General features: G+C 43.0%; 1 protein-coding gene across 2 annotated transcripts in view; it reads right to left on the bottom strand.

Annotated features, from left to right (window-relative positions):
• Nucleotides 1-24,421, bottom strand: part of phf21ab (PHD finger protein 21Ab) — a 41,548-nt gene that overhangs the window by 8,764 nt on the left and 8,363 nt on the right. The window contains exons 5-15 of one of the 2 annotated variants that reach the window (XM_079501670.1): nucleotides 24,150-24,248; nucleotides 20,902-20,934; nucleotides 17,933-17,998; nucleotides 9,646-9,804; nucleotides 8,987-9,229; nucleotides 5,360-5,455; nucleotides 4,075-4,443; nucleotides 3,234-3,353; nucleotides 2,948-2,999; nucleotides 2,776-2,855; nucleotides 992-1,052 (exon numbers count right to left, since the gene is read on the bottom strand). In XM_079501670.1, the coding sequence (XP_079357796.1) occupies nucleotides 992-1,052; nucleotides 2,776-2,855; nucleotides 2,948-2,999; nucleotides 3,234-3,353; nucleotides 4,075-4,443; nucleotides 5,360-5,455; nucleotides 8,987-9,229; nucleotides 9,646-9,804; nucleotides 17,933-17,998; nucleotides 20,902-20,934; nucleotides 24,150-24,248 (1,378 nt within the window). The remainder of the gene's footprint in view (nucleotides 1-991; nucleotides 1,053-2,775; nucleotides 2,856-2,947; nucleotides 3,000-3,233; nucleotides 3,354-4,074; nucleotides 4,444-5,359; nucleotides 5,456-8,986; nucleotides 9,230-9,645; nucleotides 9,805-17,932; nucleotides 17,999-20,901; nucleotides 20,935-24,149; nucleotides 24,249-24,421) is intronic. The other variant, XM_079501671.1, reaches the window with a different exon arrangement.

Here is a 24,421-nt window from a genome sequence, read left to right as displayed (position 1 = left end):
AAGTGCGGATTGGTTGCTGTAACCTTCGTCTGTGACCTTTCATTTAAATGACATATGATCTATCCACTAAAGTCACCATGTTGTCCATGTTTCAATGTTCCAAAATATCGTCTATCCAACCAGCTGAGATCTGCACAAGTCTGACAGACGAAGGGGTGACAGAACGTAGATTTAATAAACCATGATTAGGTATTATTGAAAGCTCTGGAGGCTGAGAGATGAAGACTTGAAGGTTAAATGAAACTTCAAACAGCAGGATTCAGCAGGCAGACAGCGAGACAGGAGAAGAGAGAAGGCGAGAAGGAGAAAAGTGTGGAAGTGTTTCACAGCAGTGTCCACTTGCACTGAGAAGCATATCAAAGAATAGCTTTATAAACAGCTTCACATTTGGATTGGATTGACATATTACACATGGATAATACACATTAGCATGCAGGAGATTAATAGCAATTGATTACATTATATATAAATATATTACTGTGCTGCCAATGCCTTGTGTGGTGTCGTGTAAAATTTAGAAAAGTGGAAAATACCTTTGTATGCATCTTCAACATGATTCAAAGTAGTTTGAGGCATAATGGTTCGGTAAAAGGATCGATGTGCTAGCTAAATATACTTATTCCAGTTGTCATTTTATTTAAATCACTCGTCTGTCCCAATTTAGGCGAAATGCCTAAATTGTGAAATTGTACATTTTAATTGTTGCATTTAGTTGCAAAGCAAGTGCTGGAACTATTTCTTGCCTTAAACTAAACATAAATGTGTTAAATATTTTCCATTTCTCTTTTATTTGATTTTACCTGAACTGTTTTTTTTTTTTATCTTTAGGGATTCATACAATGATTCAATTCATCTATCACTAGAATGTTAAAAAGAGGAAAGACAGGTGTTGGGAAATGAAATCAACTAGCTTTCAGACAAAGTAATTCAGTATCTAAAAGCGTTATTAAGCAGAAATGCATTGTGGGATAGCCATGTTGGTGGTACTGACCTCTCTTCCTGGTTCCCTGGTGCAGAGGACTGTTCAGATAACTCACAGCACTCTTCTTCCTCTGCAAATAAGAACAACATGGATTCAGACATTCATCTAAAGAAATAAAATGTACATGTAAACTGCTATATGCAATGAAGAATTCAGTAGAAATTGTGTAACTTGTTGTGTTCGTGTCATAAATTAAGCCAGTGGTTCCCATATAGCTGACGCATCCCCCAACGCTCAGTCTCATATTTTGCAGACGTTTTATATAAAATGTACCATTGCTGTCATGGCTGTGCCTCTGTTGTAGAGCTACTACACGATTAAATTAAAACATACATTTATTTATTGTGCATTATTGCACATAGCCAAAATGCATTAATAATATTAAGTCTAGCTGCCATTCCTTAATTTCAGTTAAGGGAGAGAGACGTCGCACGCACGCAGTGTCGCACGCAGTGTTGCACACAGTGTCGCGCACACACACACACACACACACACACACACACACACACACACACACACACACACACACACACACACACACACACGACTAAAGCGCTCGCAGCTTTTAATTATTACCTTGCGCAGGCTCGGCTAGCGCTGGTTACTAATGTTACACATTCTGACATGTGGATTTTTAGTTTGGATGACAACAGCGTGGACAGACACTGGACAAAGTGAGTTCTCTTGTCTTGGTTGAGAGTTGAGACAGACTGTGACTGTCGCTGCCGCTGGTGTGTGTGTGTGTGTGTGTGTGTGAGGGGAGGGGGGGCTGCGGGGAGGAATGTCACTCGCTGCACTAAGAGCGAGAGACACGGCACACAGAGCTGCTGCTCTCCCGAGTCCCGGCCTGCAGGCAGCTGCTCTATACATCTCCTTATCTCCTTACAACGGTGAATTACCGGATTTTACTGTTTGTGTTAAATAACATCATAAAACCGTGATTACCATTTTCATGTCACGCACCCCCTAGAGTTCGTTCGCGCACCAGTTTGGGAAAAGGCTGTATTAAGCAATTAAAACCATATACAGTATATTAAATTATATTTAAAGACATTTGTAGAATCGGCCTCAGGTTTTAATGGGATAGCTCAGCGTAGCTCTGGTCCATAGCCTTCTACTGCTTCTATGATTCTGCCCTGCAGTATAAGGCTATGGGACTTTCTCTCCTCTTTAGTGGAAATCTCACAAACGTTTGACCTACTCACCAATACAAAGACGGGTTGTGTCATTAGAAAGCCTCCTTTCCTTAGTGGACGCACTCTGAGCCCCCCACCACCTATAAACGGTACTTATTGGCCAAAAAGGGATTTTGTTTCCACCGGAAAAAAAATACTTTTAGTTACTCCAATGCGCCCTCTACCGATATTGCCCAGAGAACTGCCTCATAGAGAATATTTTTCCTCCCTTTCTGGCCAAAAAGTACCGTTTATACGTGTGGTGGGGGGCTCAGAGTGCGTCCACTAAGGAAAGTAGGCTTTCTAATGACACAACCCGCCTTTGTTTTGGTGAGTAGCCAAAACGTTCTTTTAAAATACGCTAAAGAGGAGAGGCTGGTCTGATTTCGATTTGAGATTTAAAAGTCCCATAGCCTTATACTGCAGGGCAGAATCGTAGAAGCAGTAGAAGGCTATGGACCAGAGCTACTCTCAGCGGTGCTCCAGATACTCTCCAGATACTGTACAAGTCATTATAGCTTTGCAGATAGAACCTGATGTTGAGTAAATGACCAACTCAAAGCCTGCTGTTGAGTGAAGCTGAATGTTATGTACAAACTCCTAGTGTTGAACTCTTACCTCAGGTTCGAACACGGCTCCGCTGTAAACTGGGTTGGCTGTTGTCCTTCGCTTCCTCTCTTGACGTCTGCTCTGAATCTCTGCACAGACAGAAGTCGTTTGATACAGAATTTGAAAATGCAACAGCTTCATATCTTAATGTGCATAATATGTGATCTGACCAATAACATACCCTCTAGATGGTCATGTGTTACGAGGCCCAGTGACACCATGAAGGCCAGTTTCTAAATACAAAAGTTATCATGTTACACAAGGGTCTTCTAGCCATTCAGATTCTATCACAAGTAAGTGTCATGGAGACCAGACCATTGCCATAGAATCAGCATTGTTGTCATGGAATCGGCACCATTGTCAGGGTATCAGTGTGGTTGTTACGGAGTCATTATCACAGAGTACCGGTATTAACAGTAATTACTGCAGCAAACATACCGTCATGTAAACTCATCAATGTAGCGTACCTGTGGGTTCTCTTCCTTCTTGGGTCTGGGAGGAGCACCAGGTGACAGAAGAGACGAGGAGGAAGAGGAGGAGTGTCTCATTATAGCCTTCCGCTCTGCGCCTCCTGATGCTTTAACAGTCTGTAGAGAAGAGATGAGGGGGGAGGCGTTAGAAAAGAGGAAGGAGAATAGATGCGGAGGGATGAAGAAGGAAACCGTAAGAGGAAAGAGGAGAGAAGATGGAGAAGAGAGCAGGATGAAGTACAAAATCCAACTATATTTTGGGCACAGATTTGGCTACAGATACAGAGGACATTTACAGCATCATAAAGGCTGGGGCACACACATGTTTGAACGAGTTGAATTCGGAACATGTTGTTTAAACTTCAAGTATTTCGTGACTTTCCGTCCCATTTCACCCAAACCTAATAACATTTAACAGTTTGACCGCAGAATTAATTAATCGCAATGCCTACATTTCACTAACATGAACCACCGGGCCGACATCATGATTCCTTTTCATGAAAATCTTGCTTTAAAATGGTGTGATCCTTTGTCATAGTGTTGAAAATAATAGTGGAGGAGGAACACGCCCGCTGCGAGCCACCGCCGCCATTAAAATGCATTGGGCCTCAATTTCCCAGAACCCTTTGCATGCCAGTGAGACTAAAATCTTTGCGGTGACGTCATCAGAACACGTCACCTATCCCACTCCGATGGAAACCCCGTAAGTCTTAAAACGTATTAAAAACGCGAATTTTAAACAATGAAAACGTAACTCGTTATTGGGAGGGAAGCTTGTTCTACAATCACTTAACTCGTGCAACTCGTGAATGGGAGGGAAACTGTTGAGAACACTTACCTTGGTGTCACAGCCCAGGCTACTGATCTGGATTGGCTGTGTTGACCTTGCGGCAGGATGGGCTGCACTGACGAGACGCGTCGCAGCGGCCGAAGAGATGCCGGGCGCCGCCGTGGCAATAACGATGCCCGCCAGAGGGGTGGTCTGCATCGTTTTGCCAGACATGGGCGTGGTGGGGTTAGGGCTACAGGGCTGTCCATTAACGATGCGCACCTGGTGGATCGGCGCAGCCGAAGACGGCAGCGAGGAGGCGGAGAGTTTGGTCGCCAGCATCACTGGCCGCTGTAGCAACTGTGGGGCGGCCATCATAGGAGGGGGCGGAGCCGGGGCGATGGGCACGTTGGTGGGCGTAGCAGGTTTAGGTCTGACCTATCAGAACAAGGCATCCAAAGAGCAGTCAACGACCAGCACACAAAACAGAAAAGTACTGCTGGGTAATGCCAATGTGACACTGTCGGCAATATCCAAATAATCAGGGCCTAACCCTCAAAAAGTTTGGTCTAGGAATTTTACAAACACATTTTAAATGTAACTCCTTGTTCTGTAGGTATATTCATTATTATTAGAGTATCGGCATTGATGTTTTTAGGGTATTTGTGCAACTGATCATGCAGCCTTCAGTGGAGCGAATTCTCAAAAAATAAAAAAATAATAACACTTTCACTTCAGCATGTAGATCATTGCATGTGTGGTTGTTGGCAAGACAACATCAAATCTGAAGACAAATGAGTTAGTGCCAGACCTGTTTATAGTAGTTTGGAGATTATGTGTAACATTCCCCAGACGTGTTTCTATAGGGACATACAAACACACTGTTTATGAGGCTTTATGAGAGTGGGAGGACATATAAGAATGTTAATAAAGACAAATAAGATTGAGTATAAGGCTGCATATCACACGCTTAAGGAGTCTGTGATACTGAGCTCCCACTGGCATTATTCCCAGCGAGACAGACACGACGATCGGGTCAGGAAGCTAAAAACACACCGACAGCCAGGAACACAAAAACACTAAGCTGCAGGAAAACGAGGTTTCACAACCAAGACAAAAACACACACACGCAGATACACACAAAAACAACCAGGCGGGATAAGCTATCAACATCTGAGGTGTAAAAGAAAAAGGACAAGGAAGAGGAGAAGAGCACGGAGCAGCCATCTTTTTAGTGCCAGGCTTAAGCATTTTGGCAACAATGCTGCCCTCTGCAGGACAAGACAGCAAATCGCCTCATAACACTGATTGGTGGGATCAGGGGAGTTGAGGGGCGGGGCTTATCGGGACGCACCTGTGGCTGATAAGTGGGTCGAGGCGTCAGTCTAGGAGGAGGGACAAACTGAGGAACTTTGATTGGCTGGGCAGAGGAGGTGGTGGTGGCCTGCACCTGAGACAAAACCAGGACAGACAGAGGGTCTACGGGCGCCGCTCCAGCTCTCAGTTAAACATCTCAGCTACTGCTAAACATCTTTACTCCTCAGTCTCTACACCAGGAACGGCTACAACCAGAGACCTGGAACTGGATGGAACAAGCGTGCCTATTCAAAAATAATCAGCATTCCAGGAATGGTTGAAAAGGCAGACATTTTCTTTGTACTATTGGGGGGGCATACTTAGTTTAGACTAGTCATTGGTTAGACATGGGTTAAGGTTAGTTTTAGGTGTGCTGCCCTGTGGGAGGTTAGGTTTAGGTTTCTGGTTTAAGGACTTCAGTGTTTTGTACCATACTATTGTATGAGTACCGAACAAAGTGAGGGTTTGAGATAGGTTGTAGTTGTAGGACTAATGACTGGTCTAACCAATGACTAGTCTAAACCAAAAACTGTCTAAACTAAGTACTGCACCCGTACTATTGGGCAAGCTGCTGATTTATGGCAAGTCACATGAATACAGGCTGCGCAACACCAATATTTCAAGCGATACCGATACCAAATTGAATTCATTCTTATCGTCTCATCTTACTACATGTTAGTCTTAAAAGACAAGCTGAAATAAAATAAAATGTTTTACAGCAGTATCCAGTCATATTGGGGAGTCGGGTCATAGTTATATATATGCCAAAACAAAAATGTAAGAAGTCAATTTCTGTGTAATTATTGTACATCAAAACTATAATCTTGATTACTTCCGTCAAACAAAGCATCGAGCGTGCCAATACCAGCAGACCACTGACCGATGTCAAACAATAACATCATGACATCCACCAAAGGCACGGTACTGTATGTGGTATGTATGACGTAAGATACTCACAAAATTCCTGTGTGAATTACTGTTTCATTGAGTGAAGGTTCATTTTTGGGTAACCTATCCCTGGCTATGGTTTACAGGTTCATGTGGTTCCTGCAATAAGCAGTTGTCCCAAAGTGGTCCAACTGTGTTAGGCATTTGCCTAACTGGCACCCCAAAACAGAGTAACATCAAGCCAAACCGTTACAGCTTGTCTTCAAGACAACTGCCTGTACTGCAAATGGGTCAAGGAATGACCTGTGATGTACAGGGTGTTGATGTGAATAATTTCTCAGCTAAGCGAGTGTTAATATTCTTCTCCACTTGTGTATATGAAACGATGTTAGTTAAGGTGTTAAGTAAGGGATAATATCTGGCTAGGTGGTCATTGTCGGGAGATAATTCACCGACAGGGAGTTTAACCACCGAGGCGAAGCCGAGGTGGTTACACTCCCTGAAGGTGAATTATCTCCCGACAATGACCACCTAGCCAGATATTATCCCGCTTATTACATGGCTAACTAACATAAATTAATCCATTGATCCAAAACACAACAAAAAAAGTATTCCATAACTTCGCGCTGGCTGAGTCTGCCCAGCTGCAGGGCTGAAGCACTGTCGGAAAACAAGGAAGTGAGTTGATCAAATAGAATCCATTTTCGGGTCCAGCTGCTTCGTCTATTTCTCGCTCAAATGTTTTCAAAAACATTTTTAAGAGCAATGTTTAGCTGTAAATTACATTGTGTGTCAGTAGTGTGTGTGTTTACATGGCTGTTATGTTGGAAACGGCAGTAAATCAAGCGGGCGCAGCCGCGCAGCTGGTGGTGCTCAGAGGGTTTGATTAGGCAGCGGTCATTATACAGCGGAGCGGTCATTATCATGAGATAACTCACCGCTGAATTAAGCGATTGACCAATCAGAATCAAGCATTCAACCAAGCCATGTAATAAGCACCGTTAACCGGTTGAGGATGTATTAACTATCAAACTAATCACAGAGCCGTCATTGGCTCGTGTTGCACAGCATTGACACATAGCATTTACGTACATGATCTCCTTCTTATGCTGTGTTACCCGAATTAGCACCGCAGACAGTGGGATACCATTCCTATCCAATGTCAGTGCTGTGGATACAACTGTCAGCTTAGCATCTCTGAACCTACAACATAGCTTTACTCGTGGTCTACTTGGAAGACCAGTTATAGTCGAATATAAATGCCAGTTTAAAGGGGAATTTCTCCCTAACCCTTTTTTTTTTACAAAAGTAAGTTGATAATTATGTATAGCCTATTGACCAAAAAAAGATATTTAAAAAAAATAAAGATATAGGGGAGCTGAAGCTGGGGCTGCTGCTGCTGCTGGGGGGGTCTAACATCAGCTCACGTAGACCAGGAAGAGTGCCGTGTCAACAATGCATGGAGTGTTGCTGTCACATCATCTAGAATAGATGTAAACAAAAAACAAAAACCAATTGCGCGATTGAATAGGAGTTCTAGCGTTAGACCCCCTCCAGAAGCAGCTGAGGGACCAGCTCCAGCTTCAGCTCCCCTATATCTTTATTTATTTATTTTTTTGGTCAATATACATAATTATCAACTTACATTGGTATAAAAAGGGTTAGGGAGAAATTCCCCTTTAACATACTACTGCTATCACTCGATATAGATGGTGGTTTCTCCTACTCCTGCCAATAATGACATTCTATCAGACTAGCACAATAAAGTGCACATAAAGCTGGTTTTGGTGAACTGAACATTCTGAATGGCACATTTCAATTAGTAGTGCGAGTTATATATGCTGTATCGATTCTCTACTAGTGGAGGAGTAGGGTGGACTGGGTTTACGCTAAACATCTCTGAGCGGGAAACTCTTGGTTGGTAGAAAGGCCACCACACACAGCTCCGGAAAACACGAAAACACACATCCTAACAACACAAGACATCTAGACTACAGTACACTGGGAACTTTGTTTTTACTGCATGAGTGGTGGTTTTTCAGCTCCGGGTCCTCCTGGTTATGCTGGTTTTATCTATCTTACCATGACGACTTGTCTGCTGCAGCGCTATAGAGCGTCGCAGTCCCGCCCCCTACCAGGGCCCAGGAAATGATTCTCCGTTCATTTTCCTCATAGACATTTCAGAAAGTATTTATTTAAAGACGTTTACGCCGCGGACAAAGCCAACTCGAGTCGTGACAAATCATGACAACAAACACAATTTTTGGGGCCGAACAAATAATTAGAAAGAAGAAAAAAAAGGCAGGTTACAACACTTTTTTTGTTGTTTTTCTTCTTTGTCATTATTTGTTTGGTCCAAAATATTGTGTTTGTTGTCATGAGTTGTCACGACTCGAGTTGGCTTTGTCCGCGGCGTAACCGTCTTTAAATAAATACTAATAGAAATGTCTATGGGAAATCATTTCCTGGGCCTGGCGTCGTCATGAAAGGGGCGGGACTGCGACGCTCTATTGGGATCCCTGAACAACACTGGTGTGGCAACTGGAGAACCAATGTTCTATCAAATATATCCCTCAACTGACATCTGTCCAAAATGTTGCCCAAGGAAAACAACCTAAATCCACAATCATGGACGTCTGTCTGAAGTATGATTGGATGGCATCAGTCGGAGCTGAGCGGAGGATGACGGATGACTGGACGGTGAGGGGGAGCGAGTACAAAACTGGGCAAAGCTTACCACCACAGCGTTCTTGGACACAGACAGCCTAACGGGCTCTGAGCCCTGATTGGCTAGCCTGCCAGCCACCTGCAGGTTGATTGGTGTGCTCTGCGACTCCGGCCTGGCGGTGGTGGTAATGGCCGTGGTGGTAACCATAGTGACGGTTGCCGGGCGCTGCGGCAGGACGGACGCAGGCGTGGCGGCTGCTTTCAGCACCAGAGGTAGAGTCTTGGTGGTCAGGATAGGAGTGACCGTCAGCGTCTGTTCAGGGATCAAATGAGATGGACAGTAAGTCAATACATGGATCAAAGCAAAATGTGTGTGTGGAACGTTTCATGGCAATCAGTCCAGCAGTGTTCACAGAGGCAGACGGACAGACTGACGGACAGGGGTAAAAACACAATTCCTTCCCCCTGACCGTTACGGCCTGGATTATTAAAAAAAAAGAATTGATAGAATAATTACTAAAAAGATAATTTATAGTTGTAGCCAATAAGCCATAGTGTGTGTGTGTGTGTGTGTGTGTGTGCGCGCACATGCACGCGTGTGTGTGTGTGTCTAATAGCTGGCATGACAAAGAGCAAAGCCAAACAACTTGCCAAATACTGTTCTGTTTAAAATGTGTGTGTGTGTGTGTGTGTGTGTGTGTGTGTGTGTGTGTGTGTGTGTGTGTTGACCTGTTGGACCCCCTGAGGGGTGGTCTGGTGGCTGGGGATGCACTGCAGGAGGATAGGCTGCTTGTCGACCCCTGCTGGAGAACTTTGAAGCTGCAGCTGCAACTTTTCTGGTTCCTGCTTCACCATCAACTCCTTCCTCAACTGTTCCACTACCTTTTTCTGGGAGGGGACGAGTTGAGGTAAAAAGGTTAAGAAGGACGAGATTAAGGATTCTTCACGACAACTAGACAAACCGGGTGTGAGGCCCCCGTCAAGAGTATCCCCACGGTATGGGAGCTAGTATTATGCCCCGGGGTGGGCGGGACCTTCGCCCTACAGTTTGGGTGAGACGGAGGAGGGCTCACCCAATCACAAGCCTCAGTGCTACTTCCAGCCCCTCCCACCCCGGGGCAGAAAACGGGGTCGTGTCCTTGACTGCAAAGCGATACAGAGTGGTGCCAATGAACGAATCAGTGCATTGTTCCCAGGTGTTCAGAATTCGTTCTGACTAGGGCTGCCACCGTATATATAATATTCTCTAAACAATAGTCTCCAAATTGTACAGCCAAAATATATAGCTAATACTACTGTACCGTCAGTCACCATTATACAGCTCACTTGACTGGCTGCAGCCTAAGGCAAGAAGACAACTTCACTGGTACCAATTCATCTTTAAATGTGTGCACTTCAACTGCCCTCCATACCTGAAACAGTCACTGGTACTATATACCAATTATACATCCCCATATCAACATCCCTATTTTGCTATTCCCAGAAGAATATTCTCTGAATCCGGACATAGATCATTCCATTACAAAGCTCCATTTGACTGGAACAATCTTCCTCTTTCTATAAGATCTGTGACCTCCCCTGGCTGCTTCAGGACTTCCCTGTATTCACACCTCAAAACAACCTGTTCATGCTACAAACACTGCCCGTACTGCTGTTTACTTCTGACCCCTGTTTCAAGTCACTGTACTGTACTCTCAATATACTTGTCCAGAGAGAGTTGGGGGGATGGGGGAGTGGGTGGGAGAGGATGAGCAAGCCAACTGTATCTGTACATGTCTGTATTGTCTATTGTGCACTGTCTATTTGTGTAACTGCACTGTACTGTATGTAATGTTTTTTACCTGTGTGTCTAAAATGAGATGCTACATCTCAAGGGGCTATCCTTTCAATAAAATTCTGACCAAAAATTCTGACCATTGATTTATTGTCACTCGAAACACACACGCACGCACGCACACGCGCACACACACACGAGATTAGGACACAAATATGTACACGGTGCTGTACAGAATGCAATCCGCAAATACCGGACAAATACCCGATAGTAGACGAGATTTCACAGAATTTTGCAAGCCGTTTAGGTGCTTTTTTTGTTGGAAGCCTCTTACAAGTACATGTCCTAGGCTGCCAAAGATAAACACAAGTAGATTGCACCTACAGCCTAGCTCTCTGATGGTCTGGACTCTGGAGGAGCGGCTGGCATTTAATGACCTTGGTCATAAAGGCTTCTTCTAAGCTAGAATCAAAGGTGCAGTCAGGCCACTTCAAGAATGGAAACTCATCTGTTCTCTTCATTGACAATAACAACATCTGGTGTGTTAGCAGAGAGATGTGCAAATACATTTCAGGATTTTCAGCACAGAGTTGAAACATGGAAGGTTTGACACAGGAACGTTTGTACATTCTCACAGACAGTGTAACACTTTTAGATATGTCCTTTGTTATGAGATCAACTATTCTGTCGTGGCATGCTATGTAAAGCCCTTTATAGGCATAACAGCCATTCAGAATGTGTGACATACAGTAGCTTCTGTAACAAGCCCTGTGGTGTGATGCAAGCAATGAGGTGCGCACACACACACACACACACACACACACACACACACACACACACACACACACACACACACACACACACACACACACACACACACACACACACACACACACACACACACACACACACACACACACACACACACACACACACACACACACACACACACACACACACACACACACACACACACACACACACACACACGTATGACAGAACAATGACATTTGCAACCCAGAATTGCAGAATGAAGAACAGATGAAGTCTTAGTGTTGCCTGGCAACAACACTGCATTCTCCAGCAGACCCTCAATGCTACAAGTCCGCTCTGCTCATAATGAACAGTAATCAATATAGGGGGGTGCACAATTATGAAATTGTGACCGATACACTACAGATTATATCGTGCATTTCTAGTAATCAATAATCATTAACCTGTCCATTATTATATTAATCTGGTAATATACTCAGTAAAACGCCTGAGGGCGAAAAGCAACCTTGCCCTTGTGCCCGCATCCGCCTCGTTGACGGAAGACTGCTGGGCGAGCACTGGCGCTTTGGCATGAATTCTGTACTGGCCATATAAGGAGCATGTATTGAGTGTACAGGGTTTGATAAGGTCAGATAAACATATGGAATGTCAGAACAGGTCAGCTCCATATATGGAGATGAGTGGTAGTGGGGACATTCTCTTGAGTGTATAGGGTTTGATTAGGGCCGAGGTAGGGCCGGGCCTTAATTTTCGGGCCTGTTGAGAACTCTAGTTTTCGCCGGCTGCCGGTTACACTAATAACTTTGGGGCAGGCCCGTCTAGAGTTTTGACTGGTATCAGTCAAAAGGGAGACATCGAAGAGGAATGATGGATGGAGAAGGATCATCACCTCAATCCATATATCAGAACAGGTTCTGACATATGGATTGAGGTCAGATGTAGAGTTGTTGGCCAATATTGATGACATCAGGGATCTCCATCCATGATGTTGTCACGAGACCTGGGCACCATATATGGGGGCTTTCCCATGTATGGGGATTTTGAGTGATACACTGACTGACGGAGAAAAATGTACGATTTCATAGTAAATGCGACTTGCTGTCACAATAATCCTGCATATACAATCCTACCTTTTGTTATTCGCTCTATTCAATCAATTATCATATGCAACGGTGACAGAAATATAAATGAATGTGAACACTAAGTGGCACAGTGTAGCAGTGGACAGCGTTTCTTTCCTTCAGACTTGCACGGGGGCAGACATGACAAAAACATTAATAAATAATAAATAAACAAACAAATGACCGATACCAAATAATCCAAATAAATATTGTATTATGGTTAAATATGGCAATTTTATATTGTATACTAAAATGTGTTTAACTTAAGGGATTGTGACATAAGAAAACGTTTTTGTAATTTTTTTCAGGTTTTCTGAGATCAATTGCACTCAGAGCCATCTAATAGAAGAGTTGCGACATTGAGGGGGCAGAAAACAGCCCAGGCCACGTGGTTCATGTACTCGCGCGAGTCCATAGACTCCAATGCATTCCGTAAACTTCCAGATGTCCCCATTCAATAAAAGTCTATGTAGAAGAGCCGCCATTGGACTGGCCCCATGAAGTGAAGGGAGTTTGCGTAACTTTGCGTCTTACTCTATGGCTCTGAATTGCACCCAAAAAAAAACATGAACTTTTAACATTCAGTAGATTTTCCGTGGCTCAAACAAGTGCTCTGATTTGCCTGTGTAGTGTGAGGTAAGACTCCACAAATCCCATATATGACATAGGGATTGCCAGCAGTTGAGAGGCCTGTTTTCCTGTTTTAATTGCAGCTCCAAAGGGTTCGGAACACCGAGAAAACCCCAGACCACAGAAAATCCACTCAATGTTCAAAGTAAGTTCAGGTTGTTTGGGTGTAATTGAGGTCATAAAACTTAAATAAAAAATTTAAATAAATGAAACGTAATGCCATGACACCTTTAAACAATAGTTGATCTGCTATTTCCAATATTTTGAAAAAATGTTTAAAAATGTCTGACTATGAACCTCTCTCAACATGCTAACGATTATGCAAAATAATTGGGATTATCTCAAATAATTGCGATTATGTAATAATTGTGACAGGCCTAGTTATTATGCGTGTCCTTGAATATGGGCATCAGTTACAATGACTGAACTCTCCAACTGTAAGCCAACATAATGAGCTAGGTCTGCTAGGACATTGGACAAATCTATAGATGCACTCTGACAACTGGATACCACAACTTTGCATAACCGGAGGGGCATGCATTTCCAACGGGCATCGGCCTAGCCTAGAAAAAAAGTTACCATTTATTATCTATTATAAGCTACACTAACCACTACACTACAAGACACGATAATGTCCCCCTAAAAACATAAATGGACTATTACATAATAATTACTAAATTGCATTTTTTTAGCACTATTGCTTCTTTTAGAATTATAACAGATGGAACAGAGAGAAAGGTCAGTCTGTCAAGTTAATGATTAGAACTAGAAAAAGTGCCCTTCTGGGCACAGGTCTCCACCAGGTGTGTGTGATGTTTGGCAAAATGTTTAGGAGTTTCTTCAATTTGGTGAGGAAATGCAGAGCCGCTGCCAGATGAGATCACTCATAGCATCTCTGAGGATAGAATTCTGGATGAGCAGGACATTTGCAGCATTTTGTATGTAACGGGCCACTCCTGAAAACTTTGGAAGGCAATTTTAGCCTTAATCTGAGAAATCTAACAGACTCGTCTTGATCACATAACTACAGAGATCATTTGTACGGATTTGCGTGATATTTGGATAATATAAACAATGTGTTTTGCAGAAATCTGCCTTATGGTGGCGCTATAACCGGCAGATGTGGAGGAATGCAGGGAAACTGTTTTTCCATGGCCTCTAGGGAGTGTACACAGATCGATGCAGTTATAGGTAAAAACAGGAATTGCCCTGTTATAGCGCCACCGTGAGGCTGATTTGGAAAAAAGATTGGCATGTTGTCCTCGGCCTAGTGGAAATGTGCCTGTATAATTTCACGGAAATTGCACACCGTTTGTGATTTGTGGCATTTTGTTCGAAACAATCATGTGAGCTTTGGAAGCCAATCTTAGCCAATCAGGATGGAAGATGGGAAATGGTACAGATGCGTATTGATCACATGACTATGGAGATAGTGTATACCGTATTGTGTGATGTATGGATGAAATGTGTATGAGTAATCTACATAAATGTGTTTTTCCAAAATCGGCCTCATGGTGGCGCTATAACAGGCCGTTGTGGAATATTTGGGGCAGAGGTTCGTCGTTGGTATCCAGGGAGTGTGTGTGTACAGTTTGGCATGGATCGGGCCGGAGATTAGCTGGTAACGGACGGACGGACGGACACACACACGGACGGAGTGCAAAACATACTCTCTCCACATGCCTTCGGCCTGGTGGAGACAAATATAAATTTGCAGTTCCCACTCCAAAAAAGGGCCAGATTACATTGCATTCATTTGGCCAGTGGCCACTGCCTCTTATAGTTCTCCTTTGTAAATGTGGAACAATAATGGCTAATTTAGACTCCATCACATGCATTGTTTACTTGAAGTTTTGTTCTCTTCAGCATGTACCAATGTCATGATGGAGAATTAATTGATCGTGTGGGGTAGAGCTTCAGCACATTGCGCCATCAAAAGCCATTTAGTTTGTTATGACAATTAACTTTTTAAATTATATTAACACCACATTAACTAAGTCTCTGAAGAGATATGGGTGCAGGTCACCCATTTTGGGCAGGAACCCCTTTTGGTGTTAGCATTATGTTATGCTTTAGCTATTGAAAAATAGCAGATCTACAAGCTTGTAGGTCTGCTATTTTTGAAAAATCGAAGAACGACTGACATAGAAACATAGCTTTTGCAGATCTGCTTTTGCTAATCTTTTGCCTTTCCATCTGCAATCTGCATCCACCTCAGAGGCAGAATATTGCCAAAAAGCAGTCCCACTTTGTTATTTCTGGACTAAAGTTACAGGCCATGACTAATAATTCTATTCATAATAAATCGCGTCTGGCTGGCTGTGTTGACATCCAGTCGTGCATGCATAATGCATCTGCAGCGAAGCTCTGTGTGCCTCTGGCTCTGCCACCAGTAACAGACATAGCCACAGGTCTGGGATCAGTTGATTTTCCAAGTTGTGGAAAACTGATGGTATGGATGCGATTTTGTATTGCGTAGGCAATTTCAATATTAGCAAATGTGGAAAACGTGGAAAATGTGGAAAACATATTGATACTTTTCACAACATACTTTTCTACACCTGCCTTTGAAATGTATTTTTAAGTGAATTAACATTAATTGTTCTCGTAACATTGTTTTGCACTTATAGGTGAAATATTGAATCAAGATTGCCATTTCCAAAGATGATGTAGAGTTGTAGAGATGCAGGCTTTAGTTAACCCATTTTGGGCGGGAACCCCTTTTGGTGTTTTAAACATTATGTTATAATTTAGCTATTCAAAAATAGCAGATCTACAAGCTCATAGCGCGCCACCGAGTGGCGCGCTACGAGCTTGTAGGTCTGCTATTTTTGAAAAATCGTGAAAATATTTATTTCAGAAAACTGGAAGATTTAGAAGATTTTTTTTTAATTTTGAGGTCAGGTCAAAATGGGTTAAGACACCATTATTGGTCTGACGGTCATTAGACCAACAACCTACCTCAAACCCTAACCTAACCATAACCTCAAGCACGGGAGCAGCGCATGTTCGAGCGCTGGTCCGAGCGTTGTTCCCGCATGTCGGACTAATGCTCCGTCGGAATTTACCATCGGGATGATTCGGATCCCGAGTTGTAGACAGTCACCACACTAGTCAGCCAGTTTGTCAATGCAGGAATGATGGCAGCATGATTTTTCTTGCACCACATTGTCATTTGTATGGCTCCGAGTCTGTTCACACAAGTTAACACTTATGCCTCACTCACACCTTTCGATCTAGCATACAACATTGATGCATGCTTGTTGTATGAATGTTGCAAGTGTCATGGCCGCCCCAATGCATTTCCAATGGAAGTCACATGATTTGATACAACATTTTGGACTACAAGCTGTTGTATGGCTTTCGGCTGTGTTTCGACTGCCCCCCTCCCCCTCATACAACACAAATGTTGTGTCAAACCATGTGACTCCCATTGGAAATGCATTGGGGCAAGATGTATCACACCCTTTGTATACAACAAGCATACATCAGTCTGTTGCGAAGGTGTGAGTGAGGCCTTAGTCCACCATTGGCATAGATCTACGCCAATTAAAAGCAATTAATAAATGTTACGCTTAACCAATGCCGTTGATGTACGGCAATTGGGTCTTTTATAGTGCTTTTGATTGATCAAGTCATAATGCTACTCACGTTCGCATGGGGTTGCTAGCTGGTGTTGTCAATAACACTGGATCGCGCCATCTTGATCGCCGTGCCCATAAACGCCCATTCTATCTTGTTTCTTTCAATCGCCTGTATCTCCTATTCCTTGTCCCAGATGGCATTTTTGGTCAAAACAAGAGTTTATTCCACGGCCCAGAGCCGACGCTGTGATGCCCTGCATGATGCATCATCCCTCCCTGTTTACCGACCGGCGCTGCTAAAATATCATCACACAGACACCCCAACATAAGATCACATCCGGTCTGGATTTTAGGCTCTTCAAAATAAAAGGGGGAAAATGCTGGCGTGAATTATATCACAGTTTATCAATAAATGCTGGCGGCCTAAGCGTTAACCCATTTTGGGCGGGAACCCCTTTTGGTGTTAGCATCATGTTATGCTTTAGCTATTGAAAAATAGCAGATCTACAAGCTCATAGCGCGCCACCGAGTGGCGCGCTACGAGCTTGTAGGTCTGCTATTTTTTTAAATTGTGAGAATGTGTAACCAACATGTCTAAAAGAAAAGCCTGCAGTGAAGGAACTGACCTCAAGTTACTTCCCTAGATATCCAACGACACTTGGACTTTTATGTTCCAAAAATGAATCGGGCAGGTCAGGCTACAATCGGGTAGCTTGTCCGACTCTGAACCCATTCTCCAGTAGGATAGAAGGAAACGTGGAAACACCAGAACCCAATTACAAATGTCATATCACCCAGAGTGGTGATATTAAAGCCTGCGGCTCATTTCAACCAATAGTCTTTAGTCTACTCTATTTAAAACATTTAGTCAATGTGGCAAACTCGCATTGGCTTATTTCAAAACAATAGGAATGGACGAATATAATCATCTACTGTTGGACTTGGACTTAATGAATTGCTCATCTAATCATCTGCATGTGTCATCCTTCGTATACAGTATACTCCACAGAAGGGTGTAGAAGGGTGCACTGTACTCTACACTGTAGAGTACAGTGCTGCCAGCGGTAGCATTAACAATGGATTGTGATGATGCAGTATTAATTCAGTCAAATTAAAGTTTGTATTAAACGTACCTGTTTCTCACTGAGAGCTGTGATCTTGGCCTGTAGTTCATGGAGCTGTTTTTTTAAGTCAGCATTCTGGAGAGAGAAAACATAAATCAATTAATTACCAGCTGCATTATTATTATCTGTGGGTCTGCTGCTGACGTTATGCCACTTTTTAGCTGCGCTCCGCTGTTATGCTCAAATTAGTGACCCTGAAAAATTCTGAGGCAACATGGCTGGAGACGAGGCAGCCAATCAGAACTGCTCGACTAGCCATGCCGTGCAGACGATGGGATGTTATGGGTTGTTGCCAGTGGTGGCAACTGTCGTGACAGAAATAAGCTAAGCAGCCTCCAAAAACCAAACCAGGCAAGCAACTGTGAATGAATCCACGTTAGGCTGGAAATATGCAGACTTGGCAACACTCAGCAGAAAGGCACTAGCGGTGTCAGTCTAAGGCACTAGCGGTGTCAGTCTACCAGAGCAGAAATACTAGCGGTGTCGCAAGTTTCCCAGGTAAACAAACACTGACCTGCCGCTTCTACGAAGCAGCTGGTAAAAACACACACACACACACACACAGAACAAAATGCTTGATTCTGTACTGCTTCAACACTAAACATGAACAGTCAGCTTCACTAACAACAGACTAGTCTGCTTCAATACTAACCCATTTTGGGCGGGGAACCACTTTTGGTGTTAGCATTATGTTATGCTTTAGCTATTGAACAATAGCAGATCTACAAGCTCATAGCGCCACGAGCTTGTAGGTCTGCTATTTTTGAAAAATCGAAGAACGACTGACGTAGAAACATAGCTTTTTCAGAAAACTGTCAGGATGTAGAAGATATTTTTAGAATCTGATCTCAGGTCAAAATGGGCTAAACATGAACAGTCAGCTTCGCTAACAACAGACTAGTCTGCTTCAATACTAAACATGAACAGTCAGCTTCACTAAGAACAGACTAGTCTGCTTCAACACTAAACATGAACAGTCAGCTTCACTAACAACAGACTAGTCTGCTTCAATACTAAACATAAACAGTCAGCTTCACTAACAACAGACTAGTCTGCTTCAACACTAAACATGAACAGTCAGCTTCACTAACAACAGACTAGTCTGCTTCAACACTAAACATGATCAGTCAGCCTCACTAACAACACTAAACATGAACAGTCAGCTTCACTAACAACAGACTAGTCTGCTTCAACACTAAACATGAACAGTCAGCTTCACTAACAACAGACTAGTCTGCTTCAACACTAAACATGATCAGTCAGCCTCACTAACAACACTAAACATGAACAGTCAGCTTCACTAACAACAGACTAGTCTGCTTCAACACTAAACATGAACAGTCAGCTTCACTAACAACAGACTAGTCTGCTTCAACACTAAACATGATCAGTCAGCCTCACTAACAACACTAAACATGAACAGTCAGCTTCACTAACAACAGACTAGTCTGCTTCAACACTAAACATGAACAGTCAGCTTCACTAACAACAGACTAGTCTGCTTCAACACTAAACATGATCAGTCAGCCTCACTAACAACACTAAACATGAACAGTCAGCTTCACTGACAACAGACTAGTCTGCTTCAATACTAAACATGAACAGTCAGCCTCAACATAAGAAATCTGCTTCAAACGGTCTGCTTCATCAACAGATTCCTTCAACGCCAATATAACCGTCTGCTCTCTGAAAGCTACAACACCAATCAGCTTCAACAACAAAGACTGCTTCAGCACTCCTCCTTCACACACACACACACACACACACACACACACACACACACACACACACACACACACACACACACACACACACACACACACACACACACACACACACACACACACACACACACACACACACACACACACACACACACACACACACACACACACACACACACACACACACACACACACACACACGAAAAGCCATGCAGCAGAGACACACACACACACAAAGATAGACGCAGCGAAACAGAGAGGAAAGATACAGTATGAAGAGAATAGAAGGAGAAACAGAGTGAGTCAGACAGACAGTGCTGCTGCTTATCTCAGTATAGGACCGTCATGAACACAAACACAGACTTTTGTGTACCTCAAGGACTCAGTGGTCCTTGAGGTACACATATAGCACCAAAATCAGTTTAACCACTTTAACCCAATATAGCGGCTATTTGGAAATGGCAGATATACAAGCTCACAGCACATTGTGATGCGCCAAGTTGAGAGCTTGTAGATCTGCTATTTTCAAAAGGTCTTTTGAACATTTGGCATTACTTAGTTTTAGAATCACTGCTCTAGGTCGGTGGTTCTCAAACGGTCGGTGATTTTGCTAAATGTGTAACATTGTTTTCTCCCTCAACGGTAAACATGGTATCTTCATTATTTTGTATCATTACTGTACCAAAAGAGATGAACAAAGTAACAAACTATACTATAAAATGGTCAAACAATTGGCCAAATTGTCACACATTACACACAAAAGATATTGTGAAAATAGCTGACCTACATGCTCACAATGCCTCGCAACGCTATTTTCACAATATTAGTCTGTGGAACAGAGTCAAACAAATGCCTCATCTTCTACAGTTTAAGTGCTTGTCAGTTCAAATATGATTATTTTGGTGGGGTCGCAGGTCTGAAAGGCTTGAGAACCACTGTTCTAGATCATGTATTAACCCATTTTGGGCGGGAACTCCTTTTGGTGTTAGCATTATGTTATGCTTTAGCTATTGAAAAATAGCAGATCTACAAGCTCATAGCGCGCCACCGAGTGGCGCGCTATGAGCTTGTAGGTCTGCTATTTTTGAAAAATCGAAGAACGACTGACATAGAAACATAGCTTTTTCAGAAAACTGTCAGTGTGTAGAAGACATTTTTAGAATCTGATCTCAGGTCAAAATGGGTTAATTAATAACAGAAACATGGTTGTTTGTTAGTGCCATCGATGGGACAGAGCAGGCGACTGCAGCTTACCTGAGGGTCCTGTTTCATCTGGGCAACCAGTTTCTGGGAGAGGAACATGGGAAGAAAAGAATTAAGAAACACCTCTACCATAGTGACACTTAGTGGCTGAAACTGGTACTGCTATAAAACAAATTGCAATAACATTGTATGAATGCATAATACAGTATGTCAGTGTATTATTACATAAACTAATATCCCCAAAATATAAACGAGTATAAGCATAAATAGTAAAACTGTAAAACTGCTATTTAAGAAGCGATTTCCTATGGCTGATATTTCCATCGTTTGTCGTTTGATTAATATGCAGTAACAACCCAATCTGAGAGCGACATTAGTTTAAATGATTCAGGTTGTAAACTTATTTTAGACGTAAAGATAGTAGGGCTGTAACTATCAATTATTTTCTTAGTGATTATTTTATCGATTACTTTTGATTTGTCGAATAATCAAAAGTGCATTTACAAAATACATATATTTTTTACAACATGAAAATAGTTCTATTAGATTTAATTTTTTTAATCAATTAGTCTGATCTTCTGAACAAATGGCAGAAATAGATGATCAAAAATCTTTTCTGTATTTTTGAAATTCAACAGGGTTCCTACACATTTGGAATTTCAAAATTCCATACTTTTTCCAGACTAATTTCAGGCCTGCGGGTCGCTCCCCTTACTACTAAGTAATAAAGCACCCGCGAGGCAGGGAATTCTCACATTCTAATACAGCCAGAAAACCCCTTTCTAGCAGCCAGCTGGGTAGCAAACCGTAGCATGCATCGTTAGTCATTAGACTCCCAATCCACACCAAGGGGCCAGTGAGGCTCTCCAACGTTGAAGCACTGGGCCCTAGTGGTAAGAGGAGGGACTGCAGGCGGACCCGTGGAAGTATGATGAGGAAACCCCGTGCAGCTGGGCTTTAACGTTGAGCGCGTTTGCACTTCCGCATTTTGGGCACCAAATTTTGGTGCCCAAATCGAAAAAAGGCGGAAGTAGACGGCTCTTCCGGGTGCTTCAAAACGCCACTGAGGAACTTCCACTGACATGAATAGCAGGGGGGCAGAGCTTCGTGCCAGTTCAGTCTCTATCCTTCTTTATACTCTATGATCCACACCTACCGGGTTTGAATCCCGCTGCCATCACTATCAACACTAACAACCGTAGACTTGTTTTTTGGCCGATAAAAGTATAGTTTTAGATCGGGACGGAGGGGCGCCGTCTCAAGCAAACTTGAGCCACGAGACACCACCGAGCTAAAGGGCGCAAGTTGTCGTGTCGACGTTGCGAAGTTCGCTTGAGCCGACTCAGCCACTTCCGGGTTGCAACCCGATATGGACCGAATAGTAAATCCTCGTCCCCCAGAGTCCCGCAAGTAGAGAAAGTCGCGGGGCGTCCCCATTTACACAAAGCAGACGATGCTCGCAAATGTGACACATAACTAGAGGCGAAGCCGTTCCTCGTGCGTCACAGAAGGAGACGTTCGGTAGGCCAATCAGAGGCAGCTTGGCATCAAGTCTGTTGCTGTATGTATACACAATTACACATAACCTGCCTGGTTGGTGGTTCCAGCTTGTGCTGTCGCCTACAGTATTACTGTAGGTGACTGGGGTGTCCATACTCCCATAGGGAAGCCAAGGGGGCGAAGCTAGTGCTGCATGATTCTTGCTCAAATGTGAATCTCGATTTTCCTCCGCAAGAATTGAGATCACGATTCTCACAGGTTCTCATTTTTTCCATGAAAATATTTGTCTTTAGTCTGTAAGTGTTGGCTTTAACCCATTTTGGGTGGGAACCCCTTTTGGTGTTTCAAGCATTCTGTTACTGTTACTGCTAATACTTTAGCTATTGAAAAATAGCAGATCCACAAGCTCATAGCGCGCCACCGAGTGGCGCGCTATGAACTTGTAGGTCTGCTATTTTTGAAAAATCGTAAAAATGCGGCACAAATCTTTGAATAGGTATATATTCTTTCAGAGCGAACGTTTTTTTTATTTCGACGTCAGGCCTAAATGGTTTAAACAGACAACATCAAAGTGCTCGACTTAAACCTCTCTTAAAGTCTCTCTCTTGTAGCAAAAACATAAGAGTAACTATAAAATGAATTGGACAGCCAACTAGTACTGCACGATTCTTGCTCAAATTTAGGATTTGAGATTATGTAGGTGACATTTTTTCAATTAATTGTGCAGCACCAGGCGAAGCCTCGACGTGCAAAGGCCCACTGGTGCCACCGTGCCAGAATGTATGTATAGAGGCACCCTGGTCGCCCTGTGAGTATGAACATCCCAGGCACTTAAAGGCTATGAGCTGGAATCACCGACCAGGCAAGGACCAGGAGGCTCCCCCCCAAGTCCCCTGCCTGCAGCAGTAATAGAACAGCAGTAATAGTCTGGAAACATGAATATTTTTCCATAAATTATTTTCCATTTTCTATACTTTTCCAGACCTGGAAAAGTATAAAATGAAATTCCATACTTTTCCATAGTTGCGTAGGAACCCTGATTCAATTACCCGGTACTTTATTCAAATCGATTATTTTTCATAATTGTTTAAAATCGATTAATTCAATTAAATTGTTGCACCCCTAAATGATAGGTTGGAAATTTAATTTAGATATAAGGTTAATCTGGGTGTATTTGACATTTAATGTCTGGATTAGTGGATTTACATGCTGGCTGTGTACTTGGCATTAGAAGGACCTTCTAATGCTTGAGGGGACCATTCTTTTTCCAAATTGTTTTACAGACCAACTCATCCGTGCTTTCACCAGATAAGCTCAAGTCCTGTAGAGCCATGCCGTTAAAAGAGGGAGGGAACTTTGTATGTGTGTGTGTATGAGAAAAAAAGAACAGATCTACACGCTACCAACTTCAGCTACCAATGCATGGTAGGCTTGTAGATCTGCTCTATTTTGTAAGCGACGCTGTTGTACTACACTGTTACGGAGTATAAAACAAGAACTGCAACTGATAGAATGTGCCCTCACTGTTAACACGATATAAAGTTCTTCTGAAAAGTCAGATTGCGGAGAAGTTATATTCGTTCGCCATCTAATAATCGAGTGCATGTGAGATGAGCGCGAACACGAACGTGACAATTTCACGGCATACACCCGTCAGATCGACTGCGCCCTCCTACCCAAACGTAGGGCCTCTCATTGAAAATCAATTACTAGGTGGGTCCCTAAGCCACTTTCCGTGTGAAAAGCCCTTTAAGTGTCTTGCTCAAAGAAATATTGGCTGTTGAGGGTGTTTGTTGTACCTGATGGATCTGGATCTCCACCTTCAGAGCGTCCTGTAATGTCTGCAGCTCCATCATCGAGCCGCTCAATCTGCCAGCCAGTCTGGGGAAACGATCTGCCTGAATATAGAAAAAACACACAATTCATATAAATATCCACATAAGTAAATATAAGTATCTGATTGATTGACTGAATACTTTATTAACAGTTTGAATGGACAAGCACGGGGAAGTACAGTACAATGTCTGCTAAAAGGGTTTATCCAAGAAAGCCTATGGCTTGTTTCCATTGG

The sequence above is a fragment of the Electrona antarctica genome, assembly GCF_951216825.1.
Source record: "Electrona antarctica genome assembly, chromosome: 5".
Classification (NCBI taxonomy): domain Eukaryota; kingdom Metazoa; phylum Chordata; class Actinopteri; order Myctophiformes; family Myctophidae; genus Electrona; species Electrona antarctica.
This window is presented reverse-complemented; position numbering and strand designations above follow the sequence as displayed.